Source organism: Bufo gargarizans, chromosome 6 (assembly GCF_014858855.1).
Source record: "Bufo gargarizans isolate SCDJY-AF-19 chromosome 6, ASM1485885v1, whole genome shotgun sequence".
Lineage (NCBI taxonomy): Eukaryota > Metazoa > Chordata > Amphibia > Anura > Bufonidae > Bufo > Bufo gargarizans.
In genome coordinates this window covers 262,406,145-262,425,310 of record NC_058085.1, presented here as the reverse complement: position 1 = coordinate 262,425,310, position 19,166 = coordinate 262,406,145, and the positions used below count along the sequence as shown (strand labels likewise).

General features: G+C 41.7%; 1 protein-coding gene across 10 annotated transcripts in view; it reads left to right on the top strand.

Annotated features, from left to right (window-relative positions):
- The window catches only part of BCAS1 (brain enriched myelin associated protein 1), a 144,841-nt gene that overhangs the window by 98,977 nt on the left and 26,698 nt on the right, over positions 1 to 19,166 (top strand). For 5 of the 10 annotated variants that reach the window (XM_044298746.1, XM_044298745.1, XM_044298747.1 and 2 more), the window contains exons 6-9: positions 3,839 to 3,901; positions 6,142 to 6,291; positions 10,542 to 10,577; positions 13,043 to 13,222. In XM_044298746.1, the coding sequence (XP_044154681.1) occupies positions 3,839 to 3,901; positions 6,142 to 6,291; positions 10,542 to 10,577; positions 13,043 to 13,222 (429 nt within the window). The remainder of the gene's footprint in view (positions 1 to 3,838; positions 3,902 to 6,141; positions 6,292 to 10,541; positions 10,578 to 13,042; positions 13,223 to 19,166) is intronic. The other 5 variants (XM_044298750.1, XM_044298748.1, XM_044298743.1 and 2 more) reach the window with 3 other exon arrangements.

Genomic DNA, 19,166 nt, shown 5'->3' with positions numbered 1-19,166 from the left:
CCACGCCAGTGCCCATATATTGGGGGCTACAATACGGGCACAGCCAGGCAACGGCCGTGCATGATCCTTTAGAGGCACAGCCAATTTTGTCTCTTAAGACTGGAATGCTTTTCATTTAGCAGTTGTCCAGGATTTCGATATTGATGGCCTATCCTCAGGACAGGTCATCAGCTGTTTGAAGAGGCTGCTGTGCTCCTCTGAGTGTTGCAACCTCTTACTAGGCGAGTGACGTCATGTTTATCAGTCACATGGCATAGGTGTAGCTCAGTGCCAAGTGAATGGGCCTGAACTGCCATTCCACGCACAGCCACTAGGGTGGCCAGACAACCGGTTTTCTGGCTCCCTGTGTTCCATCCGGCGCAGGGCCTGGATGGACACAGGGATTTCCACCCTTTCAGTAGCTCACGCTCAGACAGCCAGCAGCTTGACTTCATGGAGGCGGGGGGCCTGGCTTCACTGAGGTGGGTGTGGTTTATCTATTTAGAGGTGTGGCCATTGAGGTCCGGCTTTCAGCGCTGTGCTTGGTAAGCTGTGAGGAGACTGCGCCAGGGCCTCTTCAAACAGCTGACCGGTGGGGGAGCAGGGGTCAGATCCCCACAGATCTGATATTGATGACCTATCCAAAGCATAGGTTATTAATATCAAAATCCCTGACAACCCCTTTAAAATGTTATTATTTTTGAACGCACATGGACGCCTTCTCCTTTAGACTAGATTCCGTAGTTTGACCAGCAGAATAGCTCATATAGTCAATGAGATCCGTTGGTCGCCGGTGTCTGGCCTGTTTTTTTCAGTTTATCTGTTCTTATACCAGGACAGTAAAACAGAAAAGCACAGTTGATGTGAACCTAGCCTTTAGGGATGAGCGAATCGATTCGCATAAAACTTAGTTCTAATACTGTATGTAGCAGGAGCTCCGTACAGTATTTGGCATCTGTCACATGAACGTGTATCCCCCGTGGCCGTATTGCGGCCCGCATACATCGGGTCCGGAATACATGGGGCACTGGCCGTGTGCATTCCGCATCACGGATACGGACCCATTCACTTGAATGGGTCCGCAAATCCGGAGATGCGGTACGGAACGGAAGCACTACGGGGTGCTTCTGTGGGGTTCCGTTCCGCAAAAAGATAGAACTTTTTCTATCTTTTTGCAGAACGGAGGGATCGCAGGACCCATTTAAGTGAATGGTGTCGCAATCCGAATGCGGCTGGCCCACAGTCGGTGCCCGTGCATTGCGGACCGGAAATTGCGGTTCACAGCACGGCCACGGGGGACACACGTTCGTGTGAAAGAGGCCTTAGAATGTATTGGCTCAGATGAGCCAAAGTTATTGCTTGACAAAGCCTTGCGAGACTTCGGGTAATAACTTCATAAATTAATTTGTACTGTAAAAAACCCTTTCCCGAACTCAGGTTCGGTTCCAAGTGTTACCTTGGAACCGAACCTCCTGCTCCGTACAGTATTGGAAAAAAGATCTTTCATCCGAAGTCGATTCGCTCATCCCTACTAGCCTCATTCAGACAGTTCACACTTCAGTTATTTTAATCAGTTATTGTGAGACAAAACTAGGAGTCGAAAAAACTTAATACATGCACATCTTTCCATTATACCTCATCTCGGTGTAGGCTTTACTACTGGCTTTGGCTCAAAATAACTGATGGAAATAACTGAAGTGTGAACTTGGTCTCAAAAAAACACAAGATACCATGTGTGTCCACTAGAGGCGCTGCTATATCAACTAAATGCTGATGCCATTCATGTTTAAAAATGGAAATGTGTAAAATGGTCATGCTGCCATTAGGCTACTTTCACACTAGGTTTTTGCTGGATCCGGCAGGGTTCACAAAAACGCTTCCGTTACAGATAATACAACCATCTGGATCCGTTATGAATGGATCCGGTTGTATTATCTTTAACATAGCCAAGACGGATTCGCCATAAACTTCATTGAAAGTCAATGGAGGACGGATCCGTTTTCTATTGTGTCAGATTGAGTCAGAGAAAACGGATCAGTCCCCATTGATTTGCATTGTGGGTCATGACTGATCCGCCTTAGGCTACTTTCACACTAGCGTTCGGGTGTCCGCTTGTGAGTTCCGTTTGAAGGGGCTCGCAAGCGGACCCGAACGCTTCCGTCCAGCCCTAATGCATTCTGAGTGGACGCGGATCCGCTCAGAATGCATCAGTCTGGCAGCGTTCAGCCTCCGCTCCGCTCAGCAGGCGGACACTTGAACGCTGCTTGCAGCGTTCGGGTGTCCGCCTGGCCGTGCGGAGGCGCGCGGATCCGTCCAGACTTACAATGTAAGTCAATGGGGACGGATCCGTTTGAAGATGACACACTATGGCTCAATCTTCAAACGGATCCGTCCCCCATTCACTTTACATTGAAAGTCTGGACGGATCCGTCTGAGGCTATTTTCACACTTAGAAATATTTTAACAATATAATGCAGACGGATCCGTACTGAACGGAGCCACCGTCTGCATTATATGAGCGGATCCGTCTGAGACGGATCCGCTCTGAACGCAAGTGTGAAAGTATCCTTACTCCGCATCCCAGGACGGAAAGCAAACTGCAGCATGCTGCGGTTTGCTCTCCAGTATGAGAATGGAATGAAACGCATTTTGGAGCATTCCTTTCTGTTTTGTCTTTATTGACAATGAATGGGGACAAAACGGAAGCAATTTTTTCCGGTATTGAGTCTCTATGATGGATCTTAGTACCGGAAAATATTAACGCTAGTGTGAAATTAGCCTTAGACATGCCACACCTCCACAGTCAATAATTGAGTCTGAAGTGTCCAAAGGAACCAAACAAACTGCTGAAAAAATAAGTTCCATTTTTACATTTTTCTGGCATTAGTTAAGAGACTGTCCAGAAATACAAATGTGTCCGTATCTCAAATCGTTAAAAAAAGTTGCACAAGGGCTCATGCACACGAATGTATTTTGTTTCCATGTCCGTTCTGTTTTGTTTTTTTGCAGCCCTTAGGCTACATTCACACAAACGTATTTTGTTTCCGTGTCCGTTACGTTATTATTTTTTTTGCGGATAGTTTGCAGACCCAGTCATTTCAATAGGTCTGCAAAAAATGCGGACAGCACACCATGTGCTATCAGCATCCGTATGTCTGTTCCATAGCCCGCAAAAAAAATAGAACATGTCCTATTCTTGTCAGTTGCAGACAAGGATAGGCATTGTTACAATGGATCCGCCAAAAAAACGGATGCCATGCAGACGTCATCCGTTTTTTTGGTGGACCACAAAACACATACGGTCGTGTGAATGTAGCCTTATGCGGAACCATTCTGTTTCCGTATGTCCGTTCCGCAAACAAATAGAACATGTCCTATTATTGTCCGCCTAACTGAGAAGGATAGTACTGTTTTATTAGGGGCCAGCTGTTCCGTTCTGCAAAATACGGAATGCACATGGACGTAAACCGTATTCTTTGCGGATCCGTTTTTTTGCAGACCACAAAATACATACGGTCGCGTACATGAGCCCTAATTTAGGGACACTAGAGTTTCTATGCTTTCTTCCAGCTTGCATGAGAAGAGGGGTTAACATGCGAAGCTGTGCTACATTAGAAAGACGGTGTGGCCTAAAATGCGCCATTTTGCTCCAAAACTGCATTACAATTGTGGCATAACATCCTGTTTCAAAGTAAGCCAACACAATAGTTGGTATAGAGTCAGAAAAAAGTGTCTATCCTGGCACCAGATTATCATCACCCTGAGCCCCTGTGATAAGCTTAAGCCTGTCTATGCCATCTACAGACTTAGTGAATCCTGGCCAATGAATTGTGGTTCATGAAAAATTTTAAACTTTTAGGTCACACCCAACAAGTCTGTTCTGAAATCTGAAGAGGAAGTGAAGACCGAGGGGGAGGACAAGGTAAGAAATTAGATTACCTTAATTCTCACCACTGCCATCTGGGTATGGGACATCCATACAGAACAATTCTCTGACATTATCACAGTTTTCTTGTACACTTCCGTGTATAAATGTATATGGTGATATGACTATGCTGGTATAACCTGGGCATCTTCTGTATATAATTATATATGTACAGCTGGTATAAGTTATACATCTTCTTGTATATAGTAATATGACCATGCTGGTATAACCTGGGCATCTTCTGTATATAAGTATATATGTACAGCTGGTATACGTTATATATCTTCTTGTATATAGTAATATTGACCATGCTGGTATAACCTGTGTATCTTCAGAATTATATATGTACAGCTGGTATACGTTATACATCTTCTTGTATATGGTGATATGGACCTTGCTGGTATAACCTGAGTATCTCCCATATATAATTATATATGTACAGCTGGTTTAAGTTATACATCTTCTTCTATATAGTGATATGGACCATACTGGTATAACCTGGGCATCTTATGTATATAATTATGTATGTGCAGCTGATATCAGTTATGCATCTGCTAAGATATAGTGATATGGTCCATGCTGCAATAACCTGGGTATCTCTTGTATATAATTATATATGTACAGCTGGTATAAGTTATACATCTTCTTGTATATAGTGATATGTACAGCTGATATAACCTGGGAATCTTCTGTATATAATTCTATATGTACAGCTGGTATAAACTATACATCTTCTTGTATATGGTGATATCAACCATGCTGGTATAACCTGGGTATCTCCCGTTTATAATTATATATGTACAGCTGGTTTAAGTTATACGTCTTCTTGTATATAGTGATATGGATCATGCTGGGCATTAAACCATTTTGACATAGACAACTGCTGGATTTATAATTATAAACAATACTGGAATAGGAATTGACAGATGGACACCGGAGAGCTGATGGCACATGAGTACAATGCAGTTATAACCTTTAATACAGCCTTGTCGTCATTTGCGTATCCTGCTGGAAAGACCTTATTTGTTTTCCCATGAGCTGAAGCAAGCATGCCAAGCCCAGTGTTTGGACAAGAAGCATTAAAGACATCTACATCTGTCAGGATCCTTCTAGAGACACTTCCAACAAAAGAGGAACGGCAGTTTTCCTCATGAGCAGACATGACATACATAACCTAATATTATTATATGAAAAGGGACGGTGATGATTGGAATAATTTAAAGGGGCTCTCTGGGCTTTTGATATTGATTACATATCCTCAGAATACTTTATCAATATCAGATCAGCAGGGATCCGACTCCCGGAAGCTCAGTCGATCATCTATAGAAGGAGGCTGCAGCACTCCACGAGAGCCTAGACCACTTCCTAGGCAATGTGGCATTGCTCCAGTAAGTGCTGCGTCTTCTTCAAACAGTTGATCGTGATCGATAATTATGATGCTGGTTCTCGCAACCGCTTACTTTTAGCTCATGAGTGAAACACTGCTGAAATCAGTTCATCTGTCACTATGCTATGCCCTCAATAAGGTCAGCATAAAGTTGAAGACTGGTTCCCTTTAAAGAAACCAGTCCTGTATGGAGACTTATTGGCAAAACTCCATGGGAAACCAATATGCAAACACGTATCTCCTAAGAAAAAGAGCCATCTCACCAGCGCCACCTCTTGGAAGTGGCTGCCTATGTGTCATAGTCTGACCTTACAACAAACCTTGGGTTTTGACAAGGTAATATAGCCAAGCCAAATATCCACCCAAGAGTAAACCTATAATGCAGGTATATATAATCAGAAGTGATATTCCATAGGTGGAGCACTCATCAGCTGAGACAGGCAAGTTCCTTTAAGATGTAGCAACACTAACTCTGCTATGGAAAGGGCTGCAGCAAGACAAGAGACACATCGGCCACACAGGCACATGGTGTGAAGATCCAAGGGTCTTAAGCAGATCATACAGAATACAGGTTGAGTTTTTTGGTCTTTTGCTCTACTTATACAGAGCCTAAATTTATACCCATAATCCTTCACATATGAAATGGATGATCGTATCAACACTGTCCCAAAAGGTAATGTACAGGATCCTGACTGCAAAAGTCACCTAGCTTTATTCCATCAATGATCCAACCTTTTTGAAAATGTTTTTGGCCAGTGAATCATTGTTAATATGTCCAAATAAGTGACCCCTGAGATGTCTGAAAGAATAAAAAGTAACCAATGTGTCCTTCTCCACCTCTTGCCAAAAGAAAAAAGAAAATGGAGGTTTCAGGAAATCATCTTCAAAAAAGGAAAAACACAAGAGTACCGTGCACCAAACCTCCGATACGGAGGCCAAAACCCTGAAGAAGTCGGAGAGTCCCAAGTCTGGGACACTTAGCAGATTGTTTAAGCAGAAGGTTTGTAGAGCATATTAGGAAACACTGACTTACAACAGATGGTGACATCTCTCTTGGGTGGAAGGACTTTTGGGGTCCCCACAATTAAACATCTGTAAAGCAGTGTTTCTGGGTCATTCACTAATTCACTAAGTTCATGACCCCAGCCCCATATATATGATCATTTACCATGTTAGTATTCATTATACTAATGAACCTCACCATGTTGACGACAAGCATCTTATCTACATAAACTCACACTGGAAGTTCTGTGTCTTCTAATACAAACTAATTGCTGGTCAGATGTTGGGCTTCAACATCATTAGGAGGTCTGCCCAGAGGCTAAAAAATGAAGTCTTCGCTTTGTTTATTAGACACTTCTGCAGAGGCCTTTGTCTAGAGAGGGAGATACTGGGTCTATCTGTGTGATAAGGTCTATGATAAGGAATCTATCATCAAACTGAAGAGAAATTGTTTGTTACAATAATCAGGAAAAACTCTTTAATAAGTTTCAAAAATTTGAAAAAAAACTTTAAAAAATCACAAGTTGTACATGATATATTTCCATAAGTATTGCTGGACTTAATTTTAATTTTAACCTGTTCTTTCCCACAACCCGATATATATGTATATTCTGGCGAACACCTGGACATTCACCCCTGTCACCTCTGACCATGGCTGTTTAACCAATATCTACGTTAATGAGAGCAGGGCAGTGTAGTCGGAGTCATAGAGTTGTCAGTTTTTGTAAGGAGGCAAAAGAAATGCAACGACATGACCAACTTCAAAATATGAAAATATTACATATTTATAATGTATAGTTTTTTATATGCATAGCTTGTCGCATATTTACTTGTTTGAATTTAGGAAATTTGAATCTATGGCCTAGTTGCAGCTAAGTCAATGGAGCTGAGCTTCAATCCCAAGCACTGCCACTATATCATGTATGGCGGTGTCCTTGGAAAGCTGCCAGGAGCCTGCATCGCTCACCATAGCTTCGATGAGTGCAGTGGCTTCCTGAAACAGCTGATTGGTGGGGATGCTGGCATACGAACCTCCGCTGATGTGATATTGATGGTCTATCCTGAGGATAAGTCATTGTTATCTTTTCCAAAATAACCCCTTTAGCTATTATACATTATCCAGAGTTGAGACCTATACCTATCATACATTTATTGCATATTCTATCAATACTGTAATGAATAACAACTAATATCTGAAAGTTAATCTTTCAAAAACTTAACTACTCATGTTTTCTCCATCTGCCAATCTACCCAAACCCAATATCTTCCTCTCAGTGTGTGGCACTACCATAACGCCTAGTCAGCATGCCCATTGTCTCGGTGACACTGATCTTTCCTTCACCCACTATATTCTTGCCCGCACATGCGCCTATTCCTCAAAAACATCTCTAGAATCCGCCTCTTTCTTATTGTGGAAACTTTCATCATGACCCGATCCATTCCCGTCTCAATTACTGTAACTCATTATTAATTGGTCTCCCCCTCACTAAATATTCCAATCTATCCTGAATGCATCAGCCATGCTCATCTATCTGTCTAACCGCTACTCCAAAGCCTCCATCCGGTGCCAGTCATTGCACTGGTTGCCCCATTCTCACCCACAAAGCTCTCCACAGTGCTGCACCCCCCCCCCCCCCCCCCCCACACACACACATCTCCTCTCTTATCTCGTTCTACCACTTCACCTGTGTTCTATGCTCTGCAAATGATTTACGACTGACATCCTTCATAACCCTTCCAAACTTCTCACTCCTGTCTTCAAGATTCAGGCTACATGCACACGACCGTATGGGTTTTGCGGTCCGCAAATTGAGGATCCGCAAAAAAAATGGATGACGTTCCGTATGGCATCAGTTTTTTTTGCGGATCCGTTTTTTTGTGCGGATGCATTGTAATAATGCCTATCCTTTTCCGCAAACTAGAAAAAAATAGGACATGCACAATTTTTTGGGCGGAGGAACGGACATACTGATGCGGACAGCATTGAAATTAATGGGTCCGCATCCTATCCGCAAAAAAAACGGATCGGACACGGAAACAAAATATGGTCGTGTGCATGAGGCCTTGTCCTGAGCTGCACCAGTTCTCTGGAATGCCCTACCCTAAGTAATAAGGTTAATTCAAAACATCCACAGTTTTAGGGGCCCCCTAAAAACAAATTTTTAGGCTTGCCTATCACAACCCCTGATCTAACTGTTCTCCATTCAACCCTCCCCCTCCCCTTCATCGTCATTATTGTGAACCTGAACCTGGAGACTTTATTTATTCTACATATATCCTATTGATATGCCATCAATGTTGAGATCATCTTTATGTAGTAACCAGCTCCAAACAGAGGCCCCCCAGGGCTATCCTGCTCTTTAGATATGCCCTAACTCCCTGGGACATATTTATAAAAAGCAAGCTTAACAGATTCCCTCTGTCCCCTGATCGGTCCCTTCAAAGTAATCATGGGATGGCGATTAATTGTCATGCCAGTCAAGGGCCTACTGAAGGCTCCCAGACCTGCAATCTTAGGGGGCATTTACTATGCTGAAATACACCTAAATTAGGAGTATTTCAGGTGCAGATAGCGGCACAACAGTCAGTTGCGCCACTATCTGCAACTTCACCCCGCTTCCGCTAGGTCTAAAATTGTGGGTGGGGAAGGGCCATAGAAAAAGATCTAAATGTAAGACCGCGCAGAAGCTGTCTTACATTAAGAAATGGCGCTGGATGCGCCAAAGTTATGGAGAGGCCGGCGCCTCTTCATAACTTTGGCAGATACACCGCCAGTTTACGGCTTTATAAAGACTGGTGTCTAAAACGCCCCATTGTGTGTAAGAATATGATGGCACAAAGCAATTTTTTTAAAATAAAGGGTCTTACTCTTTTAAAAGTAAAACATATCAAAATCTATGAAAATGTCACCGTAATCAGAACTGACTCACAGATAAGGTTGTCAAGCTATTTTTTATAGCGATGGCCGTAGAAGCAAAACTAAAAAACAATGACAGAATTGTGTTTTTTTTTTCACTCTATTCCACTCCACAAGTAATTTTTTTTTTTTTTACATGATACACATTTCATGATACATTATTTATAATGAACATGAAATGGTGCCATTAAAAAAAACATCACACCCACTCATTCTGAAAAAACGTCCTCCTATGGCTTTATCAATGGAAAAATAAAAAAGTTTTGGCTCTTGGAAAGTGGAGAGAAAAAAAACTAAAATTGTCTTCAATGGCAAATAGTAAAAACAGAGAGTTCATTATGGGACTAAAAAGCATAAAAAAGACATGTAAATTAGAGATGAGCAAATTTAATATTTTGAAATTCGTTCACACTTCGTTTGTTGGTATAAGGTGAATTGCGTTATGGATTCCGTTACCACAGACCATAACGCAATTCTATGATGGAATGCATCCGTTATTCATTCCGTCATAATAGAAGTCTAAGGGCGGAACGGATCCGCTTTGCAGCCTATAGACTTCTATTATAACAAAATGCCTCTAAAGGTATTCCGTTATGCATTCCGTCACAGAACTGCGTTATGGTCCGTGGTAACAGAATCCATAACGAAATTCACTTTTTACCAACAAAGTGTGAACGAATTTCATAAGAGGAAATTCACTCATCTCTAATTGAAATGATGACAAAGAAAATAGAATAAAATCACAAACCAATGAACTATATATCCAGTACATATTTGGTGTCCTGTAACCGTAACAACCAATACAATAAATGTCAGGACATTTTGATGCATTTCGCTGTGAACAGAAATTTGTTATAAATTTAACCCATTCTAAAAAGTACTTTTAAGTTCTACAACTGGTGAAATGAAAGTTGACATCGATAGTAATCAGACTGAGGTTCTTTGGAAAATATAACACAGCTACAGCGGTCAGCTGACCAGTATCCCTCAATGCGGGTTATAAGGATAATACAGGCAGTGAGGCACAAAGGACCTCAAGCCTCAGTGATTTTCAGAATGCTTGACATTTTTTAAGTTTAAAACTAACTAACAAAATTGCTACATTTATTGTATCAATCTCTAACAGTGTGTCCTAAAATGTATTGCTATGTCATGTTCCTCTCTATAAAATGATTAGAAACCTTCATCTATAATCTGTAATAACATTATCGCTAACATTAGCTAATTAATCATAACAATTACCGGTATATTCACTTATAATGCATGTTTATGTACCAGAAACATTCAATTCAGTTAATTACATGAAAAATGTATATTTATTTCCTTCACAGTCAAAAAAAGAGGAGCAGAATACAAGCGGCAGCAAAGTAAGTCCATGTGATTGACTACATTATACGTTTAATAACTTTCCCTAATTAATGCATAATGGGCAGTAACCATCCTTATTTGGATACATGTAGGGCTACATGCCGGTATGTATTCGTGCCAAATATTATGTGAGATGTATTTGATAAATAATACCTACAAACAATGCTGTCTTTAGCTTAGGCCTCATGTCCACGACCGTAGCTCTGATCCAACCCATTCATTTATATGGTGCCACATAAAATCCACACAGCATGCGGTGTGCTGTCTGCTTCCATGTGTCTGTCCTGCAAACTATAGAACATGTCTTATTCTTGTCCATTTTTGGACAAGAATAGATATTTCTTCTATTGGGACCGAAAAAAATGCAACATACACACAGCTGGTATCCGAATTGTGTGGCTCTGTCACCCAAAAACACATACAATCATGTGTATGAGGCCTTATGTAATGTTCATCATATTCCTAATAAAAAAACATGCAATAAAATTGAAGGTATACACAAAACAGTATTTACATTTTCATGACACATCTGTACACAGCTTGTACACAAGGATAGCCCGGTGACCTTGCAGAGCTGGGATCTTAGGATCAAATCTGACTAAGGGCTCATGCACACAACAGTATTTTGCGTTCAGTATACTGGCCGTTTTTTTAGTTCAGTATGCGGTACATATATTGAACCATTCATTTCAATGGTTCAGCAAAAAAAAAACTGGTGTCTCCGTGTGCATTCTGTTTCAGTATTTCCGTATTTCCTTACCGTGAAAAGATAGAACATGTCCTATTCTTGTCCGCAAATCACGGTGCTTGGCTCCATTCAAGTCAATGGGTCCGCAAAAAAAAGGAACACATACGGAAATGCATCCATATGTCTTCCGTATCCGTTCCGTTTTTGCTGAACCACCTATTGAAAATGTTAAGCCCAACCCAATTTTTTCTATGTAATTACTGTATACTGTATATGGCATACGGAAAAACGGAACGGAAACGGAAACCCAACGGAAACAAAAAACGGAACAAAGGATCCATAAAAAATAGACTAAACACTAAAAAAGCCATACTGTCGTGTGCATGAGCCCTAAGGACTCATGCACACGGCCGTTGCTCGGCCGTTACGTGCATTGGGGACCGCAATTTGTGGATTCTGAAGATGGATCCAGACCCAGTAAACTGGAATGGGTCCGTGATCCATCCGAACCATAAGATATAGAACATGTTCTATTTTTTGTGGTGCGGAGGTCTCCGTTCCACACCGCAATCTCCAGATTGCAGACTTATTCAAATGAATGGGTCCGCATTCTGATGCTGTGAGCACACGACCGGTGCACAGATATTGCGGACCCACTGTTTGCGGGCCACAATACAGGCTGTTGCCCGGCCGTGTGCATGAGCCCTAGGGGGAACATCTACACGGAGTCTGTAGTTCTGCGTGGGTTTACTCTGGGTACTCTGGTTTTCTCCAACACACCAAAGACACACTGTAGGGAGTCTAGATTGTGAGCCCTACTAGGGACAGTGGGTGATGACAGTGTCTGTAAAGCACTGTGGTCTATATCAGCGCTATATAAGCAAGAGAATTAAAGAAATATTGCCATTGTAACCCAAAAACTACTTTCACAGACGGTGGTGAGATTTACCGTAGGAGGGTTAAGCCGAATGCACACAGCCGTGAGCGGTCCGTGGTCACCCGGCCTGGATTCCTGCTGAGGGCAGGAGCACACGGCGTCTTTGGTTGCTATGACGCGGTGCGGTTCATGCCGCCGCTGCACTACAGTCATACACTCGTATAGATCATACCAGTGTATTAATGTAGTGCAGCGGCGGCATGAAGCGCACGGCATCATAGCAACCAAGGACGCCGTGTGCTCCTGCCCTCAGCAGGAATCCAGGCCGGGTGACCACGGACCGCTCACGGCCATGAAACACGGCCGTGTGCGTTCGGCTTTACTGTGTAATATATACAACGATTCTGGTAGTCTACATAACCGTGCTAACCCTGACCACCACCTCTGATTTATTGTATGTGGTGTATTAGGTTATGATGACTAGCTTGTGTATTATGAATTCATGAAGGATTTTTGGGACATGATGCATATGTTGTGTTTTGTGTATACATTCAGTTTTATAAATGGCCTGATTATTATCTGGGGCTGTCACTATGTATTCAGAGCCTGCGCTGGCAGCCACTATTATGTGAGGACACAATCATATATCACACTGCTGTGCCTGATTATTAAACAATCATTGCTCAGTTCCTGCCCCGTTCTCCAGTCATTATGTGTCATATCAAAAAGAGCCAGGCACCAGTTATTAGTAACAGTGGCCTCTGTGACACAGATATTACAGCCTATGATAGATACAAGTTATTTAACAGTATTAATAGTATTCCTCTAATGCCTGTCTGTTGATATATTTAATACTCTTGTACTAAACACTCTTTACTAACCACTAATCTTTGTTGTAGGATGTGCTAGAACAGTCTGTTGTGTCTGTGTCTGTAAACTCAGAGAAGTCGCCCCCAGAACAGGTATTAATTCAGGACCCCAAATCCTCTGATGTCCCAACACAGATCACAGCCTCAGAAGAGGAAGGCAAAGCTGCTAAAGTGTCCACAGCCCCCCGACCCAAGCTATTCTGGAGGAAGGTCAGTGCAATCAGATATAACCTGGTAACAGTATATTCCATGGGCCTTCCAACAATATCACAGGCACACTTCAGCATTGTTAAAATGATTTAAAGGTCATTATTTGTGCACAATAATTGTGAATGTATGAAATATTATCAAAATCAAAACAGATCTCAAAAGGAGCGGGGGAGGGAAAATGACAACTGCATTGGGCACATGTCTGGTTTACAAAAATAGTTGGCACGGTTCAAGCTTATTCAGCCACTGAATTCTATAAAAGGGTTTACAATGTAATTGAAGTTTACATAGACCAAAAAGGGGTTATCCAAGTTTTTTTTTGTTCTCTGTAAGTTTCTAATGTAAGGGGTTTTCAATTCACTTTCTTCATCTACAGTGGCCTTGTTCTCCTAGTTAGCCGAGCGTCACATGACCTGTGATGTCAGCTTCTTTCCTTCCATGTGCAAGTCTGAGGGAGCAGGAGGAGCAGGTCTGCCTGTGTGCACTGAACACCACACCCCCTGCACTGCCCAATCTGCTGGCTGAGCTGGCTGCCCTGTGTCTCCCCTTATACTGGTTTAACCCCTTCTACCATAAGCAGCACATACTCAGGGCTGGAGGCTCTGCCTCAGGTACTGAGCAGCTGCAGAGTTTCCTCTTCTCCAGGCAGTGAAGAGATCAATGCTGTGCACAGGATCTTCCCTCCCTCCTCTCCCTGCAGACACAGAGCTGACAAAGACTGGAGTTCTCTCCTCTCTACTCTTCTGCTGGCTGTGAGGAAGTGTCTGCCATTCATTGCACAAGAACAGGTAGGGGGGAGATCCTGTGTGTATCAGCAATGTCATTGTACTGTACAGCTGGAACTTGTTGTCCCACACATACAACATGAGTATCCCAGCAATCAGACTGGAGAAAGAGCAATAATTTCATACACTCCTTTTGCAGAGTAGGGGGAGGGTAAAGGGAGTCTTTGTTGACACTCCCAAATATTAATGAGGAAAACGTCATAGATTGTTGTTACACGCCCACACAGCTCTGCAAATGCATGTCAACAAAGGGCCAGAAGAGAACTAAGTACATGAGTAAGTATATATTTTTTTTCCCCTAAAACATGCTTAGTTTATGTATATATTGCTGACTATCAGATTTACAGTGCTTTATTATTATTTTTTATTTACATAACTTGGACAACCCCTTTAAGGCAAGACAATCGCCTGCTTGTCAGTGGAGGAGAAGGCTGCATTTACATGCAGCGCTCTCCTCCGTAGTATGAGGAGCAATCACTAATGCCATTGTTCATCCCCATACAGAATCATTGTTTGCCAGCAGCAGAGGCTGGTTAGACACCATGATCTGCTGCTGGCAAACAATGATTTAGGTGACCGCATCAACGTTCCTATAAGTCTACTTTTGCATTTGCGGCAGCAGGGTCCGGCAGGCTGTTCCGGTGGGGGAAGGGCCTGCCAGAACTGTGCTAACACTAGCCCACCGTGCTGCTGGAAGTCCCCTCTGGCCCAATTCACTATAATGGGGACGGGTTGGAGGTCCAACCGCAGAACGGCAAACAAGCAGAGAGGCGGCAGGACAAGAACCACAGCGGACTTTTGGCAGCACGGTGGGATAGCGTTAGTACGGAACAGCCTGCTGGACCCTGCGGCCACAAGTGTGAAAGTAGCCTTACCCGATGAACTAACGTCTTACTTGTTCATTGGGTAGTGAGCGGTACCATTGCCCTACCAGATTATTGCTAAATAGAGCTTTTTAGATATAATATGCCCAATGCTTGGGCAGTGGAAAGGGACTTTAAGCCATATTATTACACGTTCTCTCTCTTAGGTCAGTTAGGATCATTACTATATTTCAAGAATGTGATATTTTAGAATAATAGAGTCAATGATTCATCTCAGCTTTTATTTCTTGTATCACACTCCCTATGTCTCAGGTTTATATACAGGCGGTTAGTATTTGGTAGAAATAGATTGTCTAACTTGGGTGAAACATGCTGTGTAGCCTTCTTAGAAAAAGTTGCTGGAATTTTGGTCCATTCCTTTTGACAGATCTGGTATCAGGTTTGTAGTCCTCCTTGCTTGCACATACATTTCCATTTCATCTCATACATTTTCTATGAGGTTGAGGTCACGGCTTTGTGATGGACACTCCATTACTTTCTTAAGCCATTTTGCCAGAATGTTCGAAGTATGCTTGGGTCAGTGACCATTTGGAAGACCTATTTGTGCCTAGGGTTTAACTTCATGGCTGATTTATTTCAGACCTGGCTTCAATAACGCCACATAATTTTCTTTAATCATAATGTTATCTATTTTGTGAAGTCCACAAGTCCCTCATGCTTCATGGTTGGGATGTGTTTCTTTGGCATGCAGCCTCACCCTTTTTTGTCTATACATAATGATGGTCTTATGGTCAAACTGTTCCATTTTGTTTCATTAGACCAAAAAGTAAGATCTCAGTCCCCATGTGCAGTTGCAACCTGTAACCTGGCCTTTCTATGGTGGTTTTGGAGCAATGGCTTCTTTCTTGCTGAGCAGCCTTTCAGGTCATGTCGATATAGGACACGTTTTACTGTTTATATACTCTTTTATCTGTTTTCTTCAACATCTTCACAAGGTTGTTTGCTGTTCTTCTTGGATTGATTTTTAATTTTTATACCAAAATACGCTCATCTCTAGGAGACAGAAAGTAACTCCTTCTTGCGCGATATAATGGCTGCATGGTCTGCTACTGCTAGTGTTTAAGCTTACATAATATGATTTTAACACATGAATGAGATACCTTCAGCCATTTTTAAATTGCTACTAAGGATATATACCAGACTTGTGGAGATCTACAATTCTTTTTCTGATGTCTTGCCTGATTTTTTTGGATTTTCCCCTTATGTCTGGCAAAGAAGCATGTAGGCCTTGAAGACAGACTTTGAAATACTGCCAGAGGTATACCTCCAGTTAACTCAAATGATGTAAACTAGCTTATTAGAAGCTTAAAGGATAATTGTCACATTTAGACCCTAATTTCAATTTTCATATATGTAGTTACCGTACTAATAACATGATATTCCAGAATCAGTAACTATTAGACTGACTTACCCCATATTTAATAAGATTCAGCCCTTAGCAACCAGTCTGCATAAAACTGCAATTTCACTATTCAGTTAAGATGGCCGCCACTGCTCTCACCCTGAGGCTAATCCCGCCTGCCCTCACTACCCACAATGCATTGAGCTCCTCACATGCACTAGCCAGTAACAATAGCCCCCCAAAAGTGTCAGTAACCAGAGCTCTCCCTCCTAAAGGGTTAATCTCCTGCAGCACAAAGGGGTACTCTTACCACATGTTGCTTTCATTTATACAATGAGCAGATGGCAGATCTCCCTTTCTTGGTGTGTGCTGCTCCAACTCTGCATTCTCCAGCTCTGCTGAGTGAGGGAGCGTCTGCCAAGCTCAGGGACAGGGAGAAGTGCACACAGCCCAGGCACTGTTATCAGCTGCTGGGGAGGACCTGGCTTTAATCATTTACTTACAGTCCCTGTAAGGAGTGTGCTACTGCAGTGAGCATGCTCCATACACGGCGGGTGCCAGCTGTATAACACAGCAGTGAAATAATACAGCAGTGAAATTGCAGGGCTCTGATCGGTTACCAGGGCAGCTTGGATGCTTCTGGAGCTTCCCTATGCTGCCATGGTAAGCTCCCTGCTAAGCTGTGCATGAGGCACAGCTCAGCAGGGAGCCCGTCAGAATCGCATTCACCCTAATAGAATCTCTATTAGGATGAATGAAATCAAAAGATCCCAGGTTCTAGTACCCCAGGTTCTAGGGGGTTAAAAGTTATTGTTGTAATATAAAAAATATTAAAAGTTTAAATCATTCCCTTTGCCAATTTTACATATAAAAATATATAAACAATAAAAAAATAAACGTATCCGGTATCGTTGCGTGCAAAACTGTCAGAAATATTAAAATCTTTTAAAAAATCTTCTGTGCGGTAAAAAACGGGGAAAAAAATTAGACACGATTTGCAATTTTTTTTTGTATTTATTCCCCCCCCCCAAAAATAAATAAATAATTGAACAGCAGTGATCAAAAAGTCATATATACCACAAAAATGGTACCAATAAAAACTACAGTTCGTCCTACAAAAAAACAAGCCCTCATACAGCTCTGTAGATGGAAATATACAAAGGTTATGGCTGTCAGAAAATGGCAATGCAAAGGTTTTTATTTTTTTAAAGTAAAGCAAAAAAAACTATACAAGCTTGGTATCGCTGTTTTCGTATTGAGCCGCAGGATAAGGACATCATGCCATTTTTAGAGCTCAGCGAACGCCGTGAGTCAAATCCCCCCAAAACTTGGCGCAATTGTTTTTCTTTTAAATTTAACCCCATAATTTTTTTTTTGTATATGTTAAAAAGTTATTTCTATAAAGAAGATTATTTATTGAATTGTGTCTTGGTATTATTTTTTTCAGTTTAATTAACAAAAATAATCGAGATTCAAATCGAAAGTTGTCCATAGGGCAGAAAAAAAGTCAAGATTTTTATTTTTTTTTGCAAAGTCTCCCAGCCCTACTGTATGTAGTAGTGATCCTAAGTGAGAAAGGGAATGTGTACTAGGATTAAATGTCAAAAATTGTGAAAAACTAAGTTTTAGTGAATACAACTGAGGTGTATGTAAACGTATGACTTATACGTTGTATATGTATGTAAACGTATGACAACTGTACATGTACAAATGTCATTTACTGTACATGCACGGTAGGTGGTGAAGAGAAGATTTTCTTCCAACTTCCAGTATGTGAAATCTGTGGGCTCATACATGTTGACTTCTTTTGTGCTTTCTGAGTAGCACTGACATAATAATCAACCATGTTGACAAGAGAAGACTGGATTATATGTCAGAACAATCATTGTATTGTATTTGGTATGAGATTTCTGTGTGCTTCTCCTTGGCCTGTTCACGTGACATTTGTTTTCAAGCTACCCAAAAATTTGAAAGATGTGTCTACATTTAAACTAAAAATCTATGGTGGGATAATAAAGATAAATTACAGGAAATGATTCTGTATGACTAGGACATGCCATCACTTCCTCATCAATGGGGGGCCAACTGCTTGAATTCCCACCGATTATGAGAATAAGGGAGCAGCAGAGGTACAATATTCATCGATTTTCCAGGCACAGAAATGCTCTTGTTCTCTTGAGTAGAGTGGTGGGAGTGTGGCTGTGCAGTCCTAGGGGACATCTGGCCCATAGTTTTCAGATTTCTAAAGCTTAATAATATCCTAGCAATACGCACAAAACTAGAAAGTTGTGCTTTGTTAGCACCAAAACATGCTTAGTACAATGTTCCTATCACTTTCCATGTTTTGAGGACACCTAAATATTCATCTTTGAATTTACAGGATAAGTTGATCATATTCCCATTGTAGGCCTGATATACACGACCGTTGCCATAGAAGGTCCTCAAACCATGGATCTGTTCCTCCGCATTTTTGTGTATTGTGCTTCCGTGCTACTGCATCCGTTCCTCAAGTACACAAAATATGGCTGTGTTGTTTCCATGTGTAATCTGTTTTTGCGGACTATTGACTTGAATAGGTCCACAGGCCACAGTTTGCCCAAGAATAGGACATGGATGTGGACCACAAATGGATGACATACATTTGCTGTACATTTTTTATGGGGACTGCATAGATATGAGTAGGAAAGGCATCCGAACTGCAAAAAAATGTGGATGGGATGTTGATCCCAAATACGGCTGTGAGCATGAGCCCTTATAGTGTAAACAGTTTTAGTAGAGCTTGTGGAAGTTTTGAAGATGGAAACCAACAAGTTTCATATTCTCAATTATTGGGGCTTATTTTTTAGCAGGATCATAGATACATACATACGTTAAATTTGAGACAATATGCTGCGCAGTATATACAACGGGGGTTGTATATACAGTCTTAATAA